We start from the raw sequence: 25300 nt of genomic DNA on the forward strand, positions 1-25300 counted from the left end.
TGCTGTGCTCTGTCACAATAAATCCTCCAAAGCACTGAAGACAAAGACAAGATCCCAGATCATTTGTTTGGCTGTTCTATCATTAACAACACGGTTTTTAATGATTTTAACTGATTTCGATGATTTTAACTGCTTTTAATGACTGTGTTTGACCACTTTCCCAAGCAGCAGCCCAGTGCAGTGGAGCTGTGGCTCTCCAGTGTTGGGCTGGTGGCATCTCCCCTTTCCCATTCCCCATTTTCCCGTTTTGCAGTGGCGAACTCCACCACGGGCAGCGGCTCGCGCCGGGACTCGCTGACGGGCAGCAGTGACCTGTACAAGAGGACCTCGAGCAGCCTGACCCCCATCGGGCACAGCTTCTACAACGGCCTGGGCTTCTCCTCCTCCCCCGGGCCCGTGGGGATGCCCCTGCCCAGCCAAGGCCCCGGCCACTCGCAGACTCCTCCTCCTTCCTTGTCTTCACATGGATCCTCCTCCAGCCTCAACCTGGGTAAGAGCCCTGCTCTGCTCTCCTGGGGTATCCCTGGTTCCCCAGGGCTGGAGTTGTGGGGGATCTCACAATCATTTAGGTGGAAAATAATCTTTAATTCAGCTCCAGCCCTCCTGGTGAGTGTGTCCTACAGGGTTCAGCTGGGAACAGGTTTCCATCTTTTCTCCTCCTTCCTGTCTTGGTTTGAACAGCCAAGTGTCTGCTGAGGAACGCAGGAGTCTCCCTTGAAATGGAAAATGTAAACCCTCTCCCTCCAAATTATAATTTTGGGATTAAGGAGCTCTCAGGCAAAGATGTGGGAATTGCAATAACAGTTCTTTACTAGGGAAACTAAAAATACAAATGCAGTAGTACAAAACCAACCCTGGCAGAGTCAGAGCAGGCGCTGAGCCCCTGTGGGTCAGGGTGGTGGCACAGTCCCATCCCATGGGGGCTCAGCCCTCCTGCAGTGCCAGCTGTGCTTCTGCTGGAGCAGGGATCCTGCACAAGGCTGCAGTTTTCCTCTGCAGCTCCAGGGCTGCTGGAGATGGGCCTGCTCTTCCTCTGGCAATGCAGGGCAGGAGAAAGCTGCTCCTCTGGGCATGCAGTGGGCAAAGGCTGCTGTGCTGTTCCAGGCTCAGATTGGATCCAGGTAGGAATGCTTGGCTCCTGCCCTGGGCGCAGCATCTCCCAGTGGGATGCTGGAATTTTCTCAGCCATGCAGGGACACTCAGTGGCCATGAAGAGCAGAGATCTCCTGGAGGGAGGATTGGCTGTGGGAGAGAGAAAGAAAACTGCCCAGAGAACAGCAGAGAACTGCCCAGCTCTGACAGGTGGGGACAGGGCACACACCCCCATTTCCAATCTAAGACATTTCCTCAGCTTGAAATGAGGGATAATATTCCCAAGTGTTTATAAAACAGGATTATCTTGCATTGGTCTTGGTAACAGAAGCAATGGTTTGTGGAATAAAATAGATAAGGAGAGTTGATCTTCAATTTAAATGGTTTTAAAGGGGATGTTTTAAAATACCCATTAAATTGGAAATAATGAGCTTGGAATACAATTCCTCCTTTTAACCAGTATTTTCTGGAGCAATGCTGAGCTTTGAGCTGAGGATTTGGTGAGTTTACCTTGGAAAATTTCCCATCAGTGTGGCCTTATCAAAAGCACAGGAGGAATCATTTTGGGAAGATCCATGACTTTGTGCAGCTGAATCTTCTCAAAAAGCTTCTGCCTGGCCTGCAATAAAATAAATCTTAAAAATAAATAAAGCAAATACTAAATAATAAAGCAGTGCCCATCTGAACCTCCTGCAGTGTTCATTCCCTCATAAACAAACCAAAGAGATTATTTGTTGCACCTGCAGCAGGTAATTTAATGTTTCCTCCAAAAATTCACATGGTTTTGGTTCTGTCATGAATCTGCTGGGTTTAACAAAACTTCTCCTTCTCAGAGCAGTTTTCCCCCCTCAGCAGACACTGTATTTATTATGTTTATTCCATGCATGTGTGATAAATCCAGTGCTGGCTCTAGGTTAGCTGGAATAGTCATAAATATGATTCTTGGAGATCAAGTTTAGATTTACCATCGTGCCTTGTTCAAAACTGTAATAGAACTGGAAGGATTTTGACTTTATTTATGCAGCTGTGGAGGCCTTGGCTGACAGTTAAATAGCCACAATAAATTAGTCCTGAGGAGGAAGCAGATTCCAAACTGAGGAAAAAGCTGGTTGCCCTTGCAGCAAAAAAAAAAAAAAAACCCAAAAAAAAACCCACTTAAAAATTCTTTGCAATCGAAGAATCTTAAGAATTCCTCTGGATCAGAGGAAGGTGGATCTGTCTGGGAACAAACTCCGGAAAGAAATTGGAATTAGCACCCCCAGAAATGGGTTATGCTCCAGAGGATCAATGTGGGACTTCCCATCTTCCCAAAATATTCCTGTCCTTGTGCCCTTGTCCCCTCCCTGGCTGGTTCCATGCTGGGTGATGCTGTAGGGCAGATGTCACCTGGGGTAGATTTCATTTTGAGGGATTTCACCTTGAAGTCCATGAAAAAAATCATTTTATTTTTTAGAGTTTCTCTTTTGTTGGTAATGGAGGGCAGTGGGAAGGGGGGACTGGTTTCCTTTGTTATAAAATCAGTTCTGATGGAGAGGAGAAGGCTCCAGGGAGAGCTCAGAGCCCTGGCAGGGCCTGAAGGGGCTCCAGGAGAGCTGCAGAGGGACTGGGGACAAGGATGGAGGGACAGGACACAGGCAATGGCTGCCACTGCCAGAGGGCAGCCATGAATGGGATCTTGGGAATTGGGAATTGTTCCCTGGCAGGGTGGGGAGGGGCTGGGCTGGAATTGCCAGAGCAGCTGTGGCTCCAGAGGAAAAAGCAGAAGTTTCTTTGTAGTTTTTGGTAAAATCCCACTCAAGTCTGGGATATGTCCAAGCCCTGGCACAGAGGAGCTGGAGGTACCCTGTCATTTCAGGCCTTTGGTGGGGTTCAGAATTGTCATTTAGGAAGCTTGTTCCCCACAGGATCTCTGTGGTCCCAGGATGATGTTGAGTATCCTGGGGAAGCCTGCAGTCAGCATTCCCATCAGGAGAGACAGACAGGGGGGAAAGTGGAGTCACTCTGAATCTCCAAGTGATTGGGGCTTTCTCAGAAAACCTCTGACAGATTTTCTGTACTGATTGTGCTCTTCACCAAGAGATAACAGCCTGAGTGCCAAACCCTCCCCTTTCCCATCAGGAACCATTTTCCACTTCAGTACCAACTGTTAACTTTGCTCCAGTTGTTAGAGCCAAAATTGGCAATTGTGAGAGTTCCAGATGTGTGGGAAGCATCGATGCCCCATTGCTCAGCTTGTCCTTCCTGGCTTTCCTCACCTGGGAAGTGCTTTACTCTTCCTGTGGCCATCCTGCTCCTTCCAGGAGACAGGAATATCAGGAATATCACCTGGTGGCTTTTGGGAGTTGTTGCTCATTGTTGGAGCTGGGGTGCAGGAGGTGCTGGACACTCCATTGCAAGGCAGCACAAGGAGCTCTCAGCTCTCCTTTTCCTTGGGAAAAAACAGGAGGAAAAAGGGTCTTCCCCTTCCTTGGGAAAGGAGAGTTCTGGCACCAGCTCTAGAGAAATTTGCCCAGCTCAGAGATGTAGAATCACAAAATATCCTGAGCTGGAAGTGAGCCACGGAGGTCAGAATTAGTAGTTAATCAGTCTGTTATCAGATACAGAATTCTCATCCAGTGTCCTGCATGGGTGCTTCCTCCAGGTGTCAATGGCCAAAGAGTGCAGGTCCCTCAGCTCTGTTTTTATGGAATATTTGAATTCCAGCCCAGCTGCCAGGAGCTGCCTCTCTGCAGCCAACTCTGCGAAGGTTTCCTTGGGGCTCTCCCCTTCATGGCACAGATTCCTGCAGCTCATTTCCCTGGGATTCCCCTGCCTCACCTCAACCCTGCAGGTCCCTGTGTGATCAGGATGTGTTCCCTGGAAGGACTTTGTTCCACCCAGGAAAATCCATGCAGGCTCCTCCTGCACCAGCAGAGGGATCCCAAGCCCTGCAGGAAAGGCAGAAATCAAATCCTCTGCCACATCCTGAAAAATTGCAAGCAGGGAAACAGCACTGGAAGGTTCAAATTTGTTCCTGTCAAAGCTTCTCTTTCTGGGATGAAGCATCACCTGTCCCCATATTCCTGTTTGGGGTCCCACAGCATCTCTGTTAATGTGGCTGCAGATACTTCAGCCATTTGTGAAAGCACATGGGTTTAAAACCTTTCTTGGTTTTAATTTATTTATATTTACCTGTTTAATAGTGATTTGTGCTTTTATATCCACATTTTTTATACTTTTATATTTATCCCCCAGCACACTTCTTTTAACTCAGTCCTTGCCAGGGCAGCAGGAGAGGATGGAGGCAAAGGCAGTGGAAACAGCAAAAAAGATAAAATTTGGGAGGGTTGGGATTGCCACTGGCCTGGTGCAGACACTTTGGACACAGAAGGAGGAACAGAAATTGTTACACTCTGTCAGAAAGCCTCAGACACAGATCTGATGTCATTTAATAGAGTCAGAATCACAGAATATCTTGGTTTAGAAGGGATCATCCGAGTCCTTGCATGGAGTCTGTAGCTGTCCCCACCCTAATCCAGCAGTGCCACAGATGCTTGAACACATCCCCATCTCAATTCCTTGGTGGGCAGCTCACTCAGCTCGGTCAAGAATCACAAAATGGGATCATGGAGGTTGGAAAAGCCCTTTGGAGGTTGGAAAAGCCCTCTGAGTCCCACCTGTGACTGATCAACTAACCCAGCTGAGTGCCATGCCCAGGAATTCCTTGAGCACCCCCAGGGATGGGGACTCCAAACTTCCCTGGGTGGTTCCAGTGCCTGAACACCCTTCCAGTGAGGAAATCCTGCCCAGAAATCCCACCTAGAAATTCTCTTAGAAATCCCACCTCAAAGTCCTGCTTAGCTGAATGTCAGACCCCACTCATGCTGGAACAGAACTCGGGGATCCAGTGTCACATCTGTGTCCCCATGAGGCCCATCCCTGCCCCATTCCCTTATCTCATCCCTGCCCCATTCCCTTATCCCATCCCTGCCCCATTCCCTTATCTCATCCCTGCCCCATTCCCTTATCTCATCCCTGCCCCATTCCCTTATCCCATCCCTGTCCCATTCCCTTATGCTGTCCTTGTCCTCTTCTCTTATCCCATCCATCCCTGCCCCGTTCCCTTATTTCATCCCTGCCCTGTTTCCTTATCCCATCCGTTCCCTTATCCCATCCCTGCCCGATTCCCTTACCCCATCCCTGCCCCGTTCCCTTATTCCATCCATTCCCTTACCCCATCCCTGCCCTGTTGCCTTACCCCATCCCTGCCCTGTTCCCTTATCCCATCTATTCCCTTATCCCATCCATTTCCTTATCCCATCCCTGCCCCATTTCCTTATCCCATCCATTCCCTTATCCCATCCCTGCCCCATTCTCTTATCCCATCCATTCCCTTATTTCATCTCTGCCCTGTTTCCTTATCCCACTCATTCCCTTATCCCATCCATCCCTGTTCCCTTACCCCATCCCTGCCCTGTTCCCTCATCCCATCCCTGCCCCATTTCCTTATCCCATCCGTTCCCTTACCCCATCCCTGCCCCATTCCCTTACCCCATCCCTGCCCTGTTCCCTCATCCCATCCCTGCCCCATTTCCTTATCCCATCCGTTCCCTCATCCCATCCATCCCTGTTCCCTCGCAGGGGGGCTGACGAACGGCAGCGGCCGCTACATCTCGGCGGCGCCGGGGGCAGAGGCCAAGTACCGCAGTGCCAGCAGCGCCTCCAGCCTGTTCAGCCCCAGCAGCACGCTGTTCCCCTCGTCCCGCCTGCGCTACGGCATGTCCGACGTGATGCCCTCGGGCCGCAGCCGCCTGCTCGAGGACTTCCGCAACAACCGCTACCCCAACCTGCAGCTGCGCGAGATCGCGGGCCACATCATGGAGTTCTCGCAGGATCAGCACGGATCCAGGTGGGCTGGGCAGCCTGGGCACGCTGCTCCTCGCGGGAGTATCCATCCATGTGTTTCACAGTTGTGTTCTGTTGGTTGAGTTTCACAGTTGAGTTTTGTGGTTGTGTTTTGTTGGTTCCATTTCGCGGTTGAGTTTTGCAGTTTTATTGGTTATTGTTTTGTTGGTTCCATTTTCCTGGTTGAGTTTTGCAGTTTTATTGGTTGTTATTTTGTTGGTCCCATTTTGCTGCTTGAGTTTCGCTGTTGTGTCTTGCGATTGTTTTGTGGTTGTTGATTTGTTGGTTCCATTTTGCAGTTGTGTTTTGTTGGTTGTGTTTCACAGTTGAGTTTCGCAGTTGTGTTTTGTCCCGCTTCCCCAAGCTGAGGCACACCAGGGAATAAGCAAGACAGTCAAGCCAGTGTCGCGCTCAGAATCCCCAAGGATTGTCCAGTCCAATTCCTGGCCCTGCTCAGGCACCCCAACGATCCCACCCTGTGCATGCCTAGGAATGTTGTGTAGGGTTGGGGACGGGTGCTGGTAGCAGGAATTCCTCCTCAGATTTAGCCTCAGATTTAGGCTCGGGTGCCCTCATCACTCTACAGCTCCTGAAAGGTGCCTGTGCTCATCTGGGGCCGGGCTCTTTCTCCAGGAACTGACACAACCAGAGCACACAGCCTCCAGCTGCACCAAGGGAAATACAGGCTGGATATCAGGAAAAAGTTTTTCACAGCAAGAGTGATAAAGTTCTGGAATGTTCTGCCCGGGAGGTGGTGCAGTCCCCATCCCTGGGTGTGTTTAACAAAGCCTGGATGTGGCACTGGGTGCCAGGGTTGAGTTGAGGTGTTGGGGCTGGGTTGGACTCGATGAGCTTGAAGGTCTCTTCCATCCCAGTGATTGTGTGAATTCTTTGAAAAGGAGCTTCCATGCTTTGTGGTTTGCTCACCCATCCTGCTGGCACAGCTAAATCCATTTTAAAAGCCAGCTGGACATGAGGCCATCCTCCATGACTGCATTGAGATCTGCTTTGCTTGGAATGAAGTTTCCAACGTGTGGCCATGCACCTCATGGCTGTGACCACCCCGAGCTTTCAGATGGCTGGATAAAATAGCTGTGTTTGCAAGAGCCTTGCAAGTTGTGGATGACCAAAATGTCTTAAATGTGAATATTTAACTTGTGATAGGAAGCTTAAGTTAATGAAAGTGCTTAATCTTCACGCCATAATAGGATTTTTCATGGTCATTTCTGGAACACTCGGGTGAGGCTTTGGGAAGGGGTTGAATGAACAGATGTGCCCGTGGCATTACTCCAAGGTCTGCTTTTCAGATTTATTCAGCTGAAACTGGAGCGTGCCACCCCAGCAGAGCGTCAGCTGGTGTTCAACGAGATCCTGCAGGCAGCCTATCAGCTCATGGTGGATGTGTTTGGGAATTACGTCATTCAGAAGTTCTTTGAGGTGAGTCTGCCCTCCCCTGCAGCTCTTCCTGTGGTTCATGCTGTGCTGAGGTGTTGGATGAGCCTGGAAAACCCTGCCTTGAGGCTAAACCCGTGGCTAACCTTCAGCACTGGCACCATCTCCTCCCCACAAGCTGTTGGATCTTTCTTGCTGGGGTGACTGAGGGGTAGGACTCAGATTCATCTGAAAAGAAACACTTCTAATAGCAAAATGTCTTGTGATAAACAGCAATGTTCAGGAGATGTAAATTTCCAGTGGGAAGTGGATGGGGGTTGGAATGAACTGAGCCTTAAGGTCCCTTCCAGCCCAGACCCCCCTGGCATTCTGTGAGGTGCAGATCCAGCACAACTTGTCCAGGGTGCTGTGCTGAGCTGTCAGTGCTCCTGGACTTGGGAACAAGGGAGAAACTTCTCCAGTAACAGCAGCTGCTCGGAAGGTGTTGTGTCCCTCCACCCCTCTCTCTGGACACTGGTCTGGTCCAGGTGTTCCTGGTGCTTCTGCCCAGTAACTGAGAATCAGAATCACAGAACCTCCTGAGCTGGAAGGGACCCACAAGGATCGAATCCAGCTCCTGGCCCTGCCCACCCCACCCTGTGCATGCCTGAGCCATTGTCCCAGCACTGTGGAGCTCTGGCAGCCCTGGGGCTGTGACCTGTCCAGGGTTGTTGGTCACCCTGGTGGCCCCAGCCCCTTTGGGGTTTGCAGGCAGACACAGAGCACGTCTGGCTGGGCCACTTCACCCCTTTCCCCTGGAGCTGATCTTTCATCCTTCTCCATGGGCAGCTCCTGCCTCCAGGGTGGGAGGGCAGTGCCAGTGACCAGGGCAGGGGTTTGTCCTTGCAGTGACTGTTTCTCCTGTCCCAGTTTGGCAGCCTGGAGCAGAAGCTGGCACTGGCAGAGCGCATCCGTGGGCACGTGCTGTCCCTGGCCCTGCAGATGTACGGCTGCAGGGTGATCCAGAAGGCCCTGGAGTTCATCCCCCCAGACCAGCAGGTAATTGTAAGTTTCAATTTTAACTTTCTTCTTGATGTTTGATGTTCCTGAGCTGTCCCCTCCTGTTCCTCTTGTGCCTGGTGTTCCCTTGGTTTGTTCCTGGCATGTTTGTGGTGCTCCTTGTGTGTGACGAGTCCGTGCCACTGTCCTTGGTTGTCATTGTCACCTCCTTGTTCCTCTTCCCTGGCCATGGGGCTGCTTCTCTGTTAATTCCCTGGAAGCAGATCATGTGTGTAGGGAAAACTGAAAATGAGGGTGAATTAAAAGAGATGTTTAAATCCCTTGAAGGAAGAGTTTTGCCTTTAATATTCACTGAGTTATTGCTATGTGGGTCAGCATCCTGCGCTCCTGCAGGGAGATGGATGAGGAGCTCCTCGTTCTGGCTTTGGAGAGATGTGGCTGATAGCCCCACTCAGAGCTCATTAATAAAGCACTTCCTCAAGGGTTTTAGGAACAATGAATTGAGATGAAAAATAGTCTGGGCAGGCTGGCTTGGGAAGGGTTGGGAATGGTTGTAACAGGAATCTCAATGTAGGTTATGAAATTAAAAATATGAAAGAGGCTTTAGGAGTGGTCCTTCCCTTTAGGCTGAGCCTGAGCCAAGTGTGTCAGCAGGGTTGTTCCCAGGCTCCAGCACTGCTGCTCCAAGGATTTACTGTCTCCTCCAGAGTGGCATTTTTGAGTACTCAGTGCTCCCCAAATTCCTGGGTTTGGTTCAGTTATAAAACTGAATTCACCCAGATCTTGTCAAAGCATTAAAATGCCCCAAAGTGTCATTTCTGTTTGTGATTGAAGCTTCCACCCTGCACATGGGGTACATCAGTCATATCTAAACTTCATTAATTCCTTAATTACCACCTGTGTAAAATCCCAGCAAGTTCTGAGCCCAGAGCTGACCCTGTTTTAGTGACAGGTTACCCTGTTAACCCAAAGAGTTGGTGAACTTTGTGCATTTTAGATTTGCTTCTCTTTAAGGGGAGCAGAGAGGAAAATGGGGGATGCACAGGAATGCTGTGGCTCAGTTAGGATTTCTTTAATTTAGATTCTTGGGAGAGAATGCTTATCAAGAAGGAGGGCTTCATCTTCCTAGACTCCCAGGATGGTTTGGGTTGGAATGGAGCTCCAAGCTCCTGTTCCAGGGCCCCTCCCAGGCTGCTAACGGGGTGTCAGTGCAGGATTTTCCCTGCTGGTTTCTGTGTCCAGCCAAGCCTCATCTCCTGGCCATGGGAGCACCCCTCACTCCTGTGCCATCCCTGCCCAGGCCAGCACTCCTGTGCTCTCTGAGCTGGGGATGCTGGTGGTGCTTTCTGTTTGTGCTGTGTCCTCTGTAGAACGAGATGGTTCGGGAGCTGGACGGGCACGTGCTCAAGTGCGTCAAGGACCAGAACGGGAACCACGTGGTGCAGAAGTGCATCGAGTGTGTGCAGCCCCAGTCCCTGCAGTTCATCATTGATGCCTTCAAGGGACAGGTGAGGCCCTGCCCAGCTCCTGCTGCCTGCTTGGAACAGCCGCAGAGTGCCTGGGACTTCAACTCCTGGGAATTCTCAATTTTAGCAGCTGTTGCTTGCAGGGTTGATTCAGCCTTGTGAGAGTCCAGAAACTCCTTGGTGGTCACATCTGTGTTACCATTTCTGGGCAGAGCTGTCAGAGTAAAACCTCCTTGCATGAGTCTTTTCTCCTGGAATATTGAGTATTTTTGAGTGATGAGGGAAAACAAGGCTCTCCCTAATCCATCTTCCCAGTGAAGTTGGTGAGCAGAGTTTTGTGCTGCTGAGGTACCTTAGTCATGTCTAAACTTCATTAATTCCTTAATTATCACCTCGCCTGTGTAAAATTCCAGCAAGTTCTGAGCCCTGGGCTGATCCCCTTTTAGTGACAGGTGACCCTGATAACCCAGAGAATTGGTGAACTTTGTGCATTTCACATTTGTTTCTCTTTGAAGGGAGCAGAGAGGAAAATGGGGGATGCGCAGGAGAGCAACATTTCAGTATGATCCTTGTCTGTGCAGGTGGCTTAGAGGAATGCTGAATGCTGATTTCCAAGGGCCTCAGAGCAGGGAAAATGCAGGAGTATCTAGAAATGGGCAATTGTCCTTGACTCCCTTAGTTCTTTGGTTTTTTATTGATGTCCTCTCCTGAATCGATGTTCTGGGTATAGTTGTGGCTGGCTTTACTCTGCCTGCCTCAGGTACCAGTACAAAACTACTGCTTTTTGGGTGTTCCACCTCAATTTAATTGGCTTTGCAGGGGCACTTTGAAGTTTTGAGGACTTCCCCAGGGATGTGAGGTCAGCCAGGGGCTGTTACAGCAGGAGCTGGGAGTCTGGGGAAAGTGGGGATTTGGTTGGTTGGGTCAAAACAAACAGGATTCTGGCTGGAGACTTGCTCCTGACTAGAGTTTAGGCATGGATTTTCCACTGGGTGTTTGGGAAGGCAGAAACATCTCTGGAGCTCAGCTGATGGCACTGACATTTCCTTGACCAGTTGACGCAGTTTAATCTGAACCTTCTCACGGCAGATTAAATTTAGCACCTCCAGATGATTTTCTGCAGTTAATTGCACTCCAAGCCCTGTTTCCCTGCAGGGTTTACTCACCAGTTATTAAAAATGTGTGACTGTTGATTTAAACTTCAGTGCTTGGATTTGCTGCTGTTGTTAAATCAAAGCAACCAAACGGGACTTTGTGCTTCAGAGAGAAAACGGAGCAGCAATAACAAAATGTGTCATGTTCTCACCACAGATCTGCTAATCCATTAGAAATGAGAAAGATTCTTTGTTGTCACTTCTCCTAAGCACTGTTAAGGCTTTTAAACAAATCCAAACAGTTGAGAAAAATCCTTTGCTGGGCATTTTTAACTTTTCTGGCTCATAGCATTTCTTAAATAGCTTAAAATTTGTGCTGGCAAACAATGTGCTGGAATTATTTGGAAAGAATAACCAAGCTTTTAGCAATGCTTGGTTGTTCCAGGGCTTTTTTATGAATCAAGAGGTTTTACCATTTGTTTTTCATGAATGGGAAAGCTGAGACTTCCCCACGTGGGGATGGGATGTGCCTGGATCCCTGGTGGGTGTTTCCAGTTGCAGCTGGTGCTGCCTGGAGCTGACATTCCCTGCAGGAATCCTGGCAGTTTCTGGAATTCTCAAGGACTAAAGGCATGTTGGTGCCTGTGCTCTGTCCCCAGGTGTTTGCTCTGTCCACGCACCCCTACGGCTGCCGGGTGATCCAGAGGATCCTGGAGCACTGTCTGCCCGAGCAGACCCTGCCCATCCTGGAGGAGCTCCACCAGCACACGGAGCAGCTGGTGCAGGTCAGTGGGGAGGGGGCTGCAATGTGCCCAGGTCACTGCTGAGCGCTGGGACAGCTCCTGCAGGGAGCATTCCCACCTGGAAAAGGGGTGGGAGTGAGCACAGCAGCAGGAATTTCACCAGCACTGCCTGCTTCAGCCATAGGCACAGGTCCAGGGGGTGCCAGGGGTGTTGTCACCTCCCTTCCTGAGGAGGCCCCGTGTCCTGGTGCTTCTCTCAGTGCAGGGAAGAGCAGGAGGGGTGCCAGGAGCTGATCACTCCAGGGAAAAGGAGGTGCCAAGGCACTGGAATTCTTAAAAAGAATTGGTTCTGTGCTCAGCCCCCTCCTGGCTGCCTTCCCTCCTCCCTGCAGTCCCTGGGAGAACCTGCTGTGCCAGGATTTTACACAGATTCTGCTCTTGGGGCCTGTGGAGAAAACCCAGCCAGCAAACCTAGTCCTGGTCCAGTTCCCAAATTCCCACTCAGATCCCAAGGCACAAACTGGTGAAATATGAGCTGGTCCAGTGCCCAAGTGCTGTGTGCTCAGCACTGGGAAGTGGGAAGAGGCTGAGCATGGTCGTCAAGCCATGCCTGTTGTGCCCTGAACTGGAAAATAAATATCCTGTGGTCTGAAAGTTCCTAAATTCACAACAGTGTTCCCTAGCCAGACCTGTGGCACACCCCTCCAGGACGTGGGATTTGGTAGGTCTGAACCTGGGAATAAGCACAATATGGACATTCCCTGTGCAAGCATATCATTTTGAGTTTTACAAATAATAGAATTTCTACAAAAATGCATCATTTTTACCACCTGGTACCACTCTAGAATGCACATTTTTTGCAGAAATAGAAAGTATCGAGCTGATTTGTACAGTAAATATTATAATTAATCTCTAATTGAACTTCTAACTCTGAATGCACTTTGGGAATCAGTTTACTGGGAATGCTTCTAGTCCACTTACCCACTTCTGTGACCATTTCTGCTGTCTCCCCCCCAGGATCAGTATGGGAATTACGTTATCCAGCACGTCCTGGAGCACGGCCGGCCTGAGGATAAGAGCAAGATCGTAGCAGAAATCAGAGGCAACGTGCTTGTGTTGAGTCAACATAAATTTGCCAGGTAGTGATGCCTTCCTTAAATTCTCCTCTGGGAGCATGGACACATGGAAGAGCTGCAAAAGACTTAGGAGTGGGTGTAGGGGAGGTGAAAATTAATTTTGCTTCATAAAAAAATGTTATTTATAACAGTTATAAACTGAGGTGTGTCTGCCATGGAGGTGTGTCATGGAGGAGGATGGACATGTGGAGGGTGGTTCTAATCTAAGCTCCTGAATTTAACCAGGAATTCTTGTGTGTTTTGGTTTATCTGGTTTATTTTCATGGGGTTTAAGTTGTCACTGCCCCTTGGATAGGAAGAGCATTCATTCCCCTGGGATGCTGTGTCCAGCCGTGGGGAGATTTGGGAAATCAGTGCAGAAACAATCCATCCCACTTTTCCCAGAGGAGTTTCCACTCACAGAGTCATTCCCAGCTTTTTGCTGTGTCCCTTTTGAGTCCCATCCAAGGACCCCTCTGAGGGGAGCTGCAGCATTCCCAGATGCTGCAGAGCCACATGTAGGTGAAGCAGGATCCAGGTATTTGTGGATGTCAGGACAAAGCAGTGCTTCCCACGTGTGTGAATCCCTGCTGGATGTGCTTCCAGCCCTTGGAACATGAAGGCTGAGCTCTTCAAAGGCTCAGAATTCCCCCTTCCTCTGATGAGAGTACCCATGGACACGAGAGAAGTGGAACATTAATGAGCATTAGGAGAGAGTGGCTTCACGTTGTTATTTCAGGTTCTTCCTCCCTGCTTTGCCAGGTTCTTTCTTCCCAAACTTCTTTCCAGCTGGAGCATTAATTAGTGGAGGGTCCCCCGAGCTGAGCAAACCCGCTGGGTGATGCTGTGAGTCAGGCAGGGCTTGGGATGAGCCCAGCACAGCTCGTGGTCCCCTTTCATGTACCCTACTTCTGGATCTCCTGAGAGCTCAGGCTGCTCATTAGTATATTCAGGAATTCTGGAAATCCTCTGCTTGGCTGAGATTTTTCATTCCTGAAAAAGCAGTTCCCTGTTGTTCTAACCTTGGATGTCCATTCCCACCATGTTCCAGCGTGGAGAAAATCAAAACAACGACTTGGCTTCTCTGTTGTGAGAGTGGACACTGACCTCACAGAGCATCATGGACACGGGCCTGAACTGGTCCAGTTCCCAAATTCCCACTCAGATCCCAAGGCACAAATTGGGGTGAAATATGAGCTGGTGCAGATCCCAAATTCCCACTGCGATCCCAAGCCCTGTTTGACATTGCTGAGCTCTGCCAGCACAAATCCCCTGCCCTTGTAGCAGCACATGAGATCTTCTTAGGGTTGGGTGGAAAGCTCTGAGGAGCCAGTTCCCAAGTTCCCATTCCTAATCCAGTTCTCATTCCTAGTTCACAATCCCATTCCCAGTTCCCATTCCTAGTTCCTAGTTCCCATTCCCGTTCCCTTTCTCAGTTCCCCATTCCCCTTCGAGAGTGGACACTGACCTCACAGAGCGTCATGGACACGGGCCTGAACTGGTCCAGTTCCCAAATTCCCACTCAGATCCCAAGGCACAAATTGGGGTGAAATATGAGCTGGTGCAGATCCCAAATTCCCACTGCGATCCCAAGCCCTGTTTGACATTGCTGAGCTCTGCCAGCACAAATCCCCTGCCCTTGTAGCAGCACATGAGATCTTCTTAGGGTTGGGTGAAAAGCTCTGAGGAGCCAGTTCCCGTTCCCATTCCCCAGTTCCCATTCCCAGTTCCCATTCCTAATCCAGTTCTCATTCCTAGTTCACAATCCCATTCCCAGTTCCCATTCCTAGTTCCTAGTTCCCATTCCCGTTCCCTTTCTCAGTTCCCCATTCCCCTTCTCCACTCTCCTTACCCATTCCATTTCCCATTACCATTCCTATTCCAGTTCCCTGTTCCCATTCCCCATTTCCAGTTCCCCATTCCCATTCTCCAAGCCCATTTCCCATTCCTGTTCCCATTCCCCATTTCCAGTTCCCATCCCATTGCCCATTCCCTGTTCCCATTCCCCAAGCCCATTTCCTATTCCTGTTCCCATTCCCCATTTCCAGTTCCCCGTTCCCATTCCCCGTTCCCATTTCCCATTCCTCATTTCCAGTTCCCATCCTATTGCCCATTCCCCATTCCCACTCCCCGTTCCCATTCCCCATGCCCATTTCCCATTCCCCGTTTATTCCCCATTCCCACCCCGTCGCGCTGACGCTGCCGTGCCTTGCAGCAATGTGGTGGAGAAGTGTGTGACGCACGCGTCGCGCACGGAGCGGGCCATGCTCATCGACGAGGTGTGCACCATGAACGACGGCCCCCACAGTGCCTTATACACCATGATGAAGGATCAGTACGCCAACTACGTGGTGCAGAAGATGATTGACGTGGCAGAGCCAGCCCAGAGGAAGATTGTCATGCACAAGGTGGGCACTGGGGGCCAGGGAGGGACAGCCTGGCACTGCCACGCTGGGCGTGCAGGGAGTGATGGCAGAGGGGCTGGAGTGTTTCACTGGCTGGGAGGTGGAAATTACAGAAGGGCTTGGGTGGAAGGGGTCTCAAAATTCATCCTGTTCCACCCCAGGGACACCTCCCACTGTCCCAGGTGCTCCCAGCCCCAATGTCCAGCCTGGCCTTGGGCACTGCCAGGGATCCAGGGGCAGCCACAGCTGCTCTGCAATTCCAGCCCAGCCCCTCCCCACCCTGCAGGGAACAATTCCCAATTCCCAAGATCCCATCCATGGCTGCCCTCTGGCAGTGGCAGCCATTGCCTGTGTCCTGTCCCTCCATCCTTGTCCCCAGTCCCTCTGCAGCTCTCCTGGAGCCCCTTCAGGCCCTGCCAGGGCTCTGAGCTCTCCCTGGAGCCTTCTCCTCTCCAGGGGAGCACCCCCAGCTCTCCCAACCTGGCTCCAGAGGGGCTCCAGCCCTGCAGCAGCTCCGTGGGCTCCTCTGGGCTCTCTCCAGCAGCTCCAGGTGCTGCTGCTGTTGGGGGCCCTGGGAACAATTCCATCCCAGTATTCCTTCTGTCCCTGCCCTCTGTCTGAGTGCAGCCATTCCCCGTGTGCTGTCGCTCCATTCCCGTGTCACAAATCCCTCTCCAGCTTTCTGGAGGAGTATGGAGCTGCCCCTGGGCTTGAGCTGCAGCTGGCAGCAGTGCCCGTGTCCCAGTGACCCAGTTCTGCACGGAGCAGGCGCCGCTCCTGCCAGCGCGGGCTGGGCCTGCAGCTCTGGGGCTGGGGACATCGGAGTGACACTGCAGCCACCCGGGCCTGGGGCTGTGTCCCCCATCTCTGTCCCTCTGTGTCCCTGGGGCTGTGTCCTTGTGGCCTGTGCCCCTCTGCCTGTGTCCCAGTGTGTTCCCCTGCCTGTGTCCCTGCAAGCTGTCCCTCTCTGTCCCTGTGGGCTCTGCCCCTGCTGCTTGTGTCCCTCTGTATCCTCCTGCCTGTGCTCCTCTGTCCCTGCTGCTTGTGTCCTTCTGTGTCCCTTGGGCTCTGTCCCCCTGCCTGTGTCCCTGTGTATCCTGTGACTGTGTCCCTGTGTCCCTCTGCCTGTAGCTGTGTCGCTCAGGCTGTGTCCCTCTGTGTCCCTGTGGCAGTGTCCCTGCTGGATCTGTCCCTCTGCCTGTCTGCTGTGGCTGTGTCCCTGTGGCTGTGGCTGCCAGCCCCGCCTGTCCCTCCGTGTCCCTCCCAAGGCCACTGGCCTTGCTGGTGCCACCGTGCTGGTGCCACCTCCCAGCCCACAGCCATTAATCGAATCCTCTGTTTCTCACTTTTAAATGAATCTTGGTGTGACACTTCCCAGAATCCTGGGATGTCTGAGGCTGGAAAAGCCCCCCAAGGCCACTGAGTGAAGCCTGTGCCCTGTCCCCAGCTTGTCCCCACCTTGTTCCCAGCAGAGCTCTGAGTGCCACCTCCAGGAATTCCTTGGACGTCTCCAAGGATGGGAACCCCAAACCTCCCTGGGCAGTTCCAATGCCTGAACACCCTTCCCATGGAGAAAAATCCTCCTGATATCCTAAACTTCCATGGTTTAGCATTACCCTGCAGTGTTTGAATGCACAACCATCCCAGGAGTTCAGATTTATCCAAAATGAAGCCATTTGGAATGAAATCTGCCCTGCTGCTGTCCCCAGCTCCCTGTGTCTGCTGCTCCAGGGGCAGGGAGCCCTGGAAACAGGGAATATCTTCATTTTCCTGCCTTTAAAGGTCACATTTGCAGGGCTGTAGAATGGCAGTGGATGGAGAATAACAGGCTTTAGATGGGGGTGGGGCTGAGGGGATTTTAATTTTCCTCAGTGACATTTGGTGGGGTTACTTGATGAAAAAGTCCAGGTACAGACAGAGAAATGAAATCCTGACTGACCCAGGCATGGAATAGCTGAGATTTATTTATTTTGAACAATGCCAGGTATTCAAATGCTAATGGAGCTTTTATTATTATTATTATATTTAAGCATCCTTGACTAAAGCAGACTGATTTTTTGTAAGAAACGGCAATTTGTGGGAGGGAGCTGCTTTGACCTCCACATGCATGGAACCAACACAAACAGCTGGAATAATCCTCAGGGATGTTAATTCTTAGGTTTAGGAGCCACTCAGAGTCATTCTTTTAACCCCAAATCTGTTTTAGTCCACAAGAAATGCTAAAGATAATTAAATAAAGATATCTGGCAAAGGATACACCCAATTTATCTGTGGCAGCAGAAGGGCCCTAGATTTGTTAATCCATAACAGAGAGCTGTGTATTAAAAAAAAATACAAATTATTGTTCCTAACATTTCTTACTTTCTTTTTCCCATGGAGCAAAGCCTTTGGAATAAAATGCAAATTAGATTATCAGTGGGGCTGTCAAAAATAGCTCAGGGTTGACAGCTAAGTGGGCCTGAGTGAATGTGATTTCAGCTGTGATCCCAGGCTGCAGGAAAGCCTGGAAAAATGGAGCCAGGGGCTGTGGGAATGGCTGCTGATTGTGGAAAACAGCAGCTTGGGATGGGGCTAAAAATGGGATTTTATTGAAGTTTTTATTTTAAAAAATAAAATTGAAAAGTCATTTTAATAGTTGTGTCAGTAAAGGGAGAAAGTGAAAGGGATGAAGCTGGACAGAGAAGGAATGGTTGGAATTGGAGCTTCTCTGCTCCTTCTGCTGGGCACAGGAGTCATTCCTGGAGGGAGTGAGGAGCCAGGTTGGATTTGTGCTTTGGGAAGGGTCCCTGGAATGGAACAGGAATGTGAGGGCTGGAGGCTGAGCTGCTGAGCCACGAGCAGTTGGAGATGAGATCCCTGGTTGTGGGCAGTGGTGGGATGTGCCCACCCTTGGAGCAGGGAATGCTGAACATCCTCCTGTGTCCCTGCACAATGGGCTGTTCCCACATGGAGAGGGGAAAATGGTGAAATCATGGAATCCTGGAATGGTTTGGGTTGGAGAACCCTTAAATCCCATCCATTGCCACCCCCAGGGACACCTCCCACTGTCCCACGTGCTCCCAGCCCCAGTGTCCAGCCTGGCCTTGGGCACTGCCAGGGATCCAGGGGCAGCCACAGCTGCTCTGGCAATTCCAGCCCAGCCCCTCCCCACCCTGCCAGGCAGGAATTCCTTCCCAGTATCCCCTCTGACCCTTCCCAGGCAGTGGAATCCATTTAAGTCACAGCCCCAGTGCTTGCCTTGAGCAGAATCCCACTGGGCATTGGAGAACACGGCCTGGATTCCAGGAGTTGTGTGATGCTGATGCCTTGGGAAGGCTGCCCTAGGACAGAGCTGGACAGAGCTAGAGAATAAAGCAGGGATTTATTAAAAGGGAAATGGATTCATGGATCCACCTTGGGTGGCACAAGAGCCCAGCCAGGGCTGCACCCAGGATGAACCCAAATGGTCCCAAAATGCACGAGCGCTGCCGGGGTCTCTCCCTGGGATCAGCTCTGCTCCATGTGCACATTGCAGTTCATTGTCCAATTCCAGCCCCAGCCCCTGCAGTCCCATCCTGCTTGTTTTTCTCTCTCCAGCCCACGGTGTTTGTGCTCTTGGGCTGAGATTGGGATCATTTGTCCTTGGTCCCCAGCTGGAGCAGGAATTGTTTTGTCTCCCTGCTCTGTGCAGAGAGCTCACCATACTCTAATATAAAGCCCAGGCCCACACACCAAAGCAGCACAGAACCTGAAAAACAGAAAAGCTCAAACCTGAGGCATCAGTGCCAGCAAACACCTCTGGGGTCTGGGGGAGTTTGTGTGACCCAGGGGCTGGGTGTAGCCCCGCTGAAGTTCCTAAATCCCTTTTTTTGCTGCTTTTCCCCCAGATCCGGCCCCACATCGCCACGCTGCGCAAGTACACCTACGGCAAGCACATCCTGGCCAAGCTGGAGAAATACTACATGAAAAACGGGGTGGATTTGGGGCCCATCTGCGGCCCCCCCAACGGCATCATCTGAGCAGGGGCTGCTCCAGAGGCACTCCAGGATCCCAGGAATCCACCCCAGAACCCACCCACACCACCCGCCACGGTTGCTAAAAAAACACAAACCAACAAAACCCGCAAAAAAAAAACAAACAAAGAAAAGCAGAAAAAAAAAACCACAAAAAAAAGAGAAGCCTTTGTAAATTTCTTTAATTTTATTATGCATAACATGTACTAATTATTTTTTTTAATTAACTAATTGCCCTGCTGTTTTACTGGTGTATAGAATTCTTGTACATAGGTCTCAGATGTACATGGAAGGCCACATTTTTGTTCACTGTTGTATCTATATTCCAAATGTGGAGACTTTCAGGGTGGTTGGTTCAAAGACAACAAACAAAACAGGAAAAAAAACCCAGTTTTAATTCATCCTTTTTTGCAAATACCTTTTTTTGGGGTTTTTTTTTCCTCCTTTTAGCCCAAAAATCAGCAAGAAGTTGGAATTTTAGTTCAGTGACACCACTGGTAGTAATACTAAAAAGAGAAAAATTCAACTTGCTAAAGTTAGGTTTTAAACAAAGACACCAAAATTCCGGTTTTAGGACTTTTTAATGGCTTTATTTCTATTTTATTTTGACTGACATGCTGAAGGAGGGAGCTTAGCTGGCATTTTGAGAAAATACCCAGAGATGATCTAGAAGTGGAGGATTTTGGGATTTTTTTATGCCCACTCCTCTGTTCACCTGGAGAGACACAATTTGATTATTTAGCATGAGGAAAAACAAAAAAATCCAACTCGGCTTTGGTCTTGCTTCTATAAATATATAGTGTATACTTGGTGTAGACTTTACATATATAAAAATTTGTAGTATTTTCTTGTTTTGATGTCTGATCTGTATCTATAATGTACCCTAGTAGTGGAACATACTTCTGACTGTACAATTGTACATTTGTAAACCTCTGTAATGTAAATGTGGAGAAGTTTGAATCGACATAAAACCCGTTTTTTGGTAAGAAAACAGGAAAAAAAAAAGAATTTAGCAAAACCTGTGCATTTCAGTGTATATTCACACCTTTTATGGTCGTAGCATATAGTGTTGTATATTGTAAATTGTAATTTCAACCAGAAGTAAATTTTTTCTTTTGAAGGAAATGTTCTCTTTATACAGCCTAGTTAATGTTTAAAAACAAAAAAGGAAGAAAAATAAACTGCTTGGTTTTATTTGTCACCTAGTTGGACGGTAGAGATCCTTTCTAAATGTTCTACAGACCTGATTCAGTTCCAAATAGTGTTTTTTTGAATCTTACAAAGTAATGTTTTGCTTCTTTTGTGACAGTAAGAAACAAAAAGTGCAAAAGTACAGCCCCCTCCTAGTTTTCCTTACAATCAGAGCCCCTTTTCACCTTGTAAAGTGTGAATCACCTCCCCCTTTTTTGTACAGAAGATGAACTGTATTTTGCATTTTGTCTACTTGTAAGTGAATGTAACATACTGTCAATTTTCCTCGTTTGAATATAGAATTGTAACACTACACGGTGTACATTTACAGAGCCTTGTGTATATTTCCAATGAACTTTTTTGCAAGCACACTTGTAACCATATGTGTATAATTAACAAACCTGTGTATGCTTCTGCCTGGGCGACTATTTTTTGTAACTCTTGTGTAGATTGTCTCTAAACAACGTGTGATCTTTATTTTGAAAAATACAGAACTTTGGAATCTGGCTCGGGGTTGCATGGAATCGTTTGTTGGAGTTTGGAGCCTCAGTCCAGGGGCAGGACACAGGGAAGAGCTGGAGCTCTGCCTTCATGGAATTGGAGCTTCACTCCAAGGGCAGGAGCAGGACACGGGGAAGGCTTGGAGCTGTGCTGTTCATGGAATGTTAAATTGGAATTTGGAGCTTCCCTGTGGGAGCAGGACACGGGGAAGGGTTGGAGCTGTGCTGTTCATGGAATGTTAAATTGGAATTTGGAGCTTCCCTGTGGGAGCAGGACACGGGGAAGGGTTGGAGCTGTGCTGTTCATGGAATTGGAGCCTCAGTCCGGGGGCAGGACATGGGGAGAGCTGGGGCTGTGCTTCTCATGGAATGTGACGTTGAAGTTGGGAGCAGGACACAGGGAAGGCTTGGAGGAGTGCTGTTCATGGAATGTTAAATTGGAATTTGGAGCTCCACCCCAAGGGCAGGAGCAGGACACAGGGAAGAGCTGGGCTGTGCTGTTCATGGAATGTTTAGTTGGAGTTTGTAGCTTCATTCTAGAGGCAGGAGCAGGACATGGAGAAGGGCTGGAGCTCTGCTTTTCATGGAATTGGAGCCTCAGTCCAGAGGCAGGACACAGGGAAGAGCTGAGGTTCTGTTTTTCATGGAATGTTGAATTGGAATTTGGAGCTTCACTGTGGGAGCAGGACACAGGGAAGGGCTGGAGCTCTGTCTGGAGCTGGGAGGGCTGGGATGGAGAGCAGGGAAAGGGGCGTTTTTCATGTCTTCATTTCTGTCTTTGTGAGTCTGACGTGCTGAAGGAGGGAGCTGAGCTGGTGTTTTCTGGGGGACAGAAAACACCCAGAGATTATTCTAAAGTGGAGGACTGGGGGCCCATCCTGAACAGGCTCCCCGGGACACAGGGATGGAGGATTCTCCTGAGACCCCCACCTGCAGAGCTGGCCCAGCCCTGGAGCCCCCAAAATCAAGGATTTGGAGCTGCTGGAGCCAGTCCAGAGGAACCCCCGGAGCTGCTGCAGGGCTGGAGCCCCTCTGGAGCCAGGCTGGGAGAGCTGGGGGTGCTCCCCTGGAGAGGAGAAGGCTCCAGGGAGAGCTCAGAGCCCTGGCAGGGCCTGAAGGGGCTCCAGGAGAGCTGCAGAGGGACTGGGGACAAGGATGGAGGGACAGGACACAGGCAATGGCTGCCACTGCCAGAGGGCAGCCATGGATGGGATTTTGGGCAGAAATTCATTCCCTGGTGCTTCTCCAGGCTGCTCCAGGGAGCTGATGGTTCTGCCCCCACTCACCCCTGCTGTTCCCATGCTGTCCTGGTCTCCCCTATTCCCCAAATTCCCTATTTAAGGAAGTTCCAACTCCCTATTTCTTTCTTTGTGTGAACAGAACCCCAAAATCAGCCCCTCCTTCCCACCAGTTTCTCCCATTTGCAGCATCCAGGACCTTCCCTATCCCTAACTGCACTTGCTGCATTTAAAATCCCTTTTCCAGAGGGACATTTGGGGAACGCTGATGAATCTGGGAACTTGTGGAGGCAGGGTCATGTGTGGCCAGGTGATGGAGGGCAAGAAAATTCCCATTTTACAGGAAATTACTTATTTTGGCTTAGCACATGCAAAGGGTGGGTTTGAAGCCCAGATTTCCCACGTCCCATTCCCACCCCTCAGCAGATCCAGCACCCGTGGCACCCCACTCTGGGTTTGATCTGGGACCCTGTACTGGGATTGATCTGGGACCCTGTACTGGGATTGATTTGGGATCCTGTACTGGGATTGATCTGGGACCCTGTACTGGGATTGATCTGTTCTCACACTGGGATTGATCTGGGACCCTGTACTGGGATTGATCTGTTCCCACACTGGGATTGATCTGGGGCCCTGTACTGGGATTGATTTGGGATCCTGTACTGGGATTGATCTGGGATCCTGTGCTGGGATTGATCTGTTCCCACACCGGTGCTGATCTGGGACCCCATACTGGGACTGGCCTTTTCCCACCCCGTTGGTGTTAAATTCAGCAGATTTGGGGTTTGACTCCGTTTCTGCCCAGCATTTGAGACCACCCTGCCCCAGCATGGCCCCAAGCCACCAGGGGCACGGGCACTTGAACTTAGGGGCATTAGAGCTCTTCGGGTGTCTCTGAGCTCTTCACTGCCTCGTTTACCTGGTGCTGCCTGTGGAGCTCGTCAGCCGCAGGTTTGGGGACAAACACGGTTAAACAAAGGAGATCAATCCAGTTGTGCTGTTGAATTCAGCACTGAGCGTTGCACTCAGGCTGCAGGGGAAGGCGAGCGAGCCCAGGCTCGGTGTTTGCTGCTGTGGAGCTCGTCAGCCGCAGGTTTGGGGACAAACACGGTTAAACAAGGGAGATCAATCCAGTTTGTGCTGTTGAATTCAGCACTGAGCCTTGCACTCAGGCTGCAGGGGAAGGGCAGCGAGCCCAGGCTCGGTGTTTGCTCCCCCAGACTCCTGCGGGTCCGGGCTCAGCCCTGGCACCGCTCGCACCCCGAGGTGCTCGGGAATGGGATCGGCTGTCACCCGGAGCCCCGGGCCCGGCGGGGTGACAGAGGGGACACGGCCCGGGAGGGACACGGGCCCGGCCTCGCTGCTCCTGAGCACAGCTGGTGCTGGCTGCTGGAGAAGGGGTGTGAAGGGACCTGCCACCTCAGCCCGACCTGCCACCTCAGCCGGGTGCCCTGTGCCACCCCGTGCCGAGGGGACACGAGGGGACCGGAGCTGCCGCTATCACCGCGGCCGCAGGGGGACAAGGCCCCGCTGGCAGCGCCCTCCGCCCGCCCCCAGCTCCCCCTGAGGGGTCCCACAAACCCCCGCCACCCTTCAGGGGCCACCCCTGGGGTGCCGCGCCTCGGTGGGGACCCGCGGGGACCCTGCGGCCCTGGCCCGGCCCTGCAGGGGTGGCGGCGGCCACGGCGGGGCGGTGCAGGCCCAGCAACGGGCCCCGTGTGGGGACAGCGCCTGCCTGGGGAGCCTGTGTGGGGACAACAGCCCTGACTGGGGACACTGTGTGGGGACAACAGCCCTGCCCGGGGACAGCTCCCTGCCCCAGCTCCCTGCCTCGGGACCCCGTGTGGGGACAGCGCCTGCCTGGGGACAGCTCCTGCCTCGGGACCCTGTGTGGGGACAGCAGCCCTGACTGGAGACACTTCTCTGCCTTGGGACACTGTGTGGGGACAACAGCCCTACCTGGAGACCCTGTGTGGGGACAGTTCTTGCCTCGGGACCCTGTGTGGGGACAACAGCCCTGCCTGGGGACACCCCGGCACCGGGACCCCCGTCCCTGGGACCTCCCCAGCACCGGTGGCCCCCTGCTCCTCGATCCCTCCCCTGCATGGGACCCCCCTGTTTCCCCGGACCCCCCTGCCTTGTGACACCCCCGGTGTCCCTGGGACATCTCCCATTGTCCCTGAGCCCCCTCGGTGTCCCTGGGACTCCCAAAGCCACCTCCTATCCCCGGACCCCCCTTTCTCCCGGACCCCCCATGGCCCCAGGGACGCCCCCGGACCCCCTCTCTGGGACCCCCCTGCTCCGGGGCCACCCCACTGTCCGGGGATCCCCCCTTCTGGGATCCCCCCCGGTGTCCCTGGGTTGTCCCCGGGACCCCTTTGCACCCCCAGTCCCGGGGACCCCTCCCCACCTTTCCCTGGGTTTTGCCCCCCCCCCCCCCCCCCTCTCCCCCCCTCTTTAAATTCACCTAAACGGCCACGGCGGGGCGGTGCAGGCCCAGCAACGGGCCCCGTGTGGGGACAGCGCCTGCCTGGGGAGCCTGTGTGGGGACAACAGCCCTGACTGGGGACACTGTGTGGGGACAACAGCCCTGCCCGGGGACAGCTCCCTGCCCGGGGACCCTGTGTGGGGACAACAGCCCTGCCCGGGGACAGCTCCCTTCCTGGGGACCCTGTGTGGGGACAACAGCCCTGCCTGGGGACCCTGTGTGGGGACAGCAGCCCTGACTGGAGACACTTCTCTGCCTTGGGACACTGTGTGGGGACAACAGCCCTACCTGGAGACCCTGTGTGGGGACAGTTCCTGCCTGGGGACCCTGTGTGGGGACAACAGCCCTGCCTGGGGACCCTGTGTGGGGACAGCGCCTGCCTGGGGACAGCTCCTGCCTCGGGACCCTGTGTGGGGACAACAGCCCTGCCTGGGGACACCCCGGCACCGAGACCCCCGTCCCTGGGACCTCCCCAGCACCGGTGGCCCCCTGCTCCTCGATCCCTCCCCTGCATGGGACCCCCCTGTTTCCCCGGACCCCCCTGCCTTGTGACACCCCCGGTGTCCCTGGGACATCTCCCATTGTCCCTGAGCCCCCTCAGTGTCCCTGGGACTCCCAAAGCCACCTCCTACCCCCGGACCCCCCTTTCTCCCGGACCCCCCATGGCCCCAGGGACGCCCCCGGACCCCCTCTCTGGGACC

General features: G+C 51.9%; 1 protein-coding gene across 6 annotated transcripts in view; it reads left to right on the plus strand.

Moving 5' to 3' along the window:
* The window catches only part of PUM1 (pumilio RNA binding family member 1), an 80600-nt gene extending 59721 nt beyond the window's left edge, over positions 1-20879 (plus strand). For 2 of the 6 annotated variants that reach the window (XM_039729108.1, XM_039729110.1), the window contains exons 14-22: positions 254-490; positions 5713-5980; positions 7284-7413; positions 8278-8406; positions 9738-9875; positions 11587-11712; positions 12688-12809; positions 15001-15193; positions 19057-20879. In XM_039729108.1, coding sequence (XP_039585042.1) covers positions 254-490; positions 5713-5980; positions 7284-7413; positions 8278-8406; positions 9738-9875; positions 11587-11712; positions 12688-12809; positions 15001-15193; positions 19057-19188 — 1475 coding nt within the window. In that variant the 3' untranslated portion in view covers positions 19189-20879. Of the gene's footprint in view, positions 1-253; positions 491-5712; positions 5981-7283; positions 7414-8277; positions 8413-9737; positions 9876-11586; positions 11713-12687; positions 12810-15000; positions 15194-19056 lie in introns of all 6 variants that reach the window. The other 4 variants (XM_039729105.1, XM_039729107.1, XM_039729109.1 and 1 more) reach the window with 3 other exon arrangements.
* The last annotated feature ends 4421 nt before the right edge of the window (positions 20880-25300 follow it).

This window comes from Passer montanus, unplaced genomic scaffold (assembly GCF_014805655.1).
Source record: "Passer montanus isolate IOZ18808 unplaced genomic scaffold, ASM1480565v1 scaffold68, whole genome shotgun sequence".
In the NCBI taxonomy this organism is placed as follows: Eukaryota; Metazoa; Chordata; class Aves; order Passeriformes; family Passeridae; genus Passer; species Passer montanus.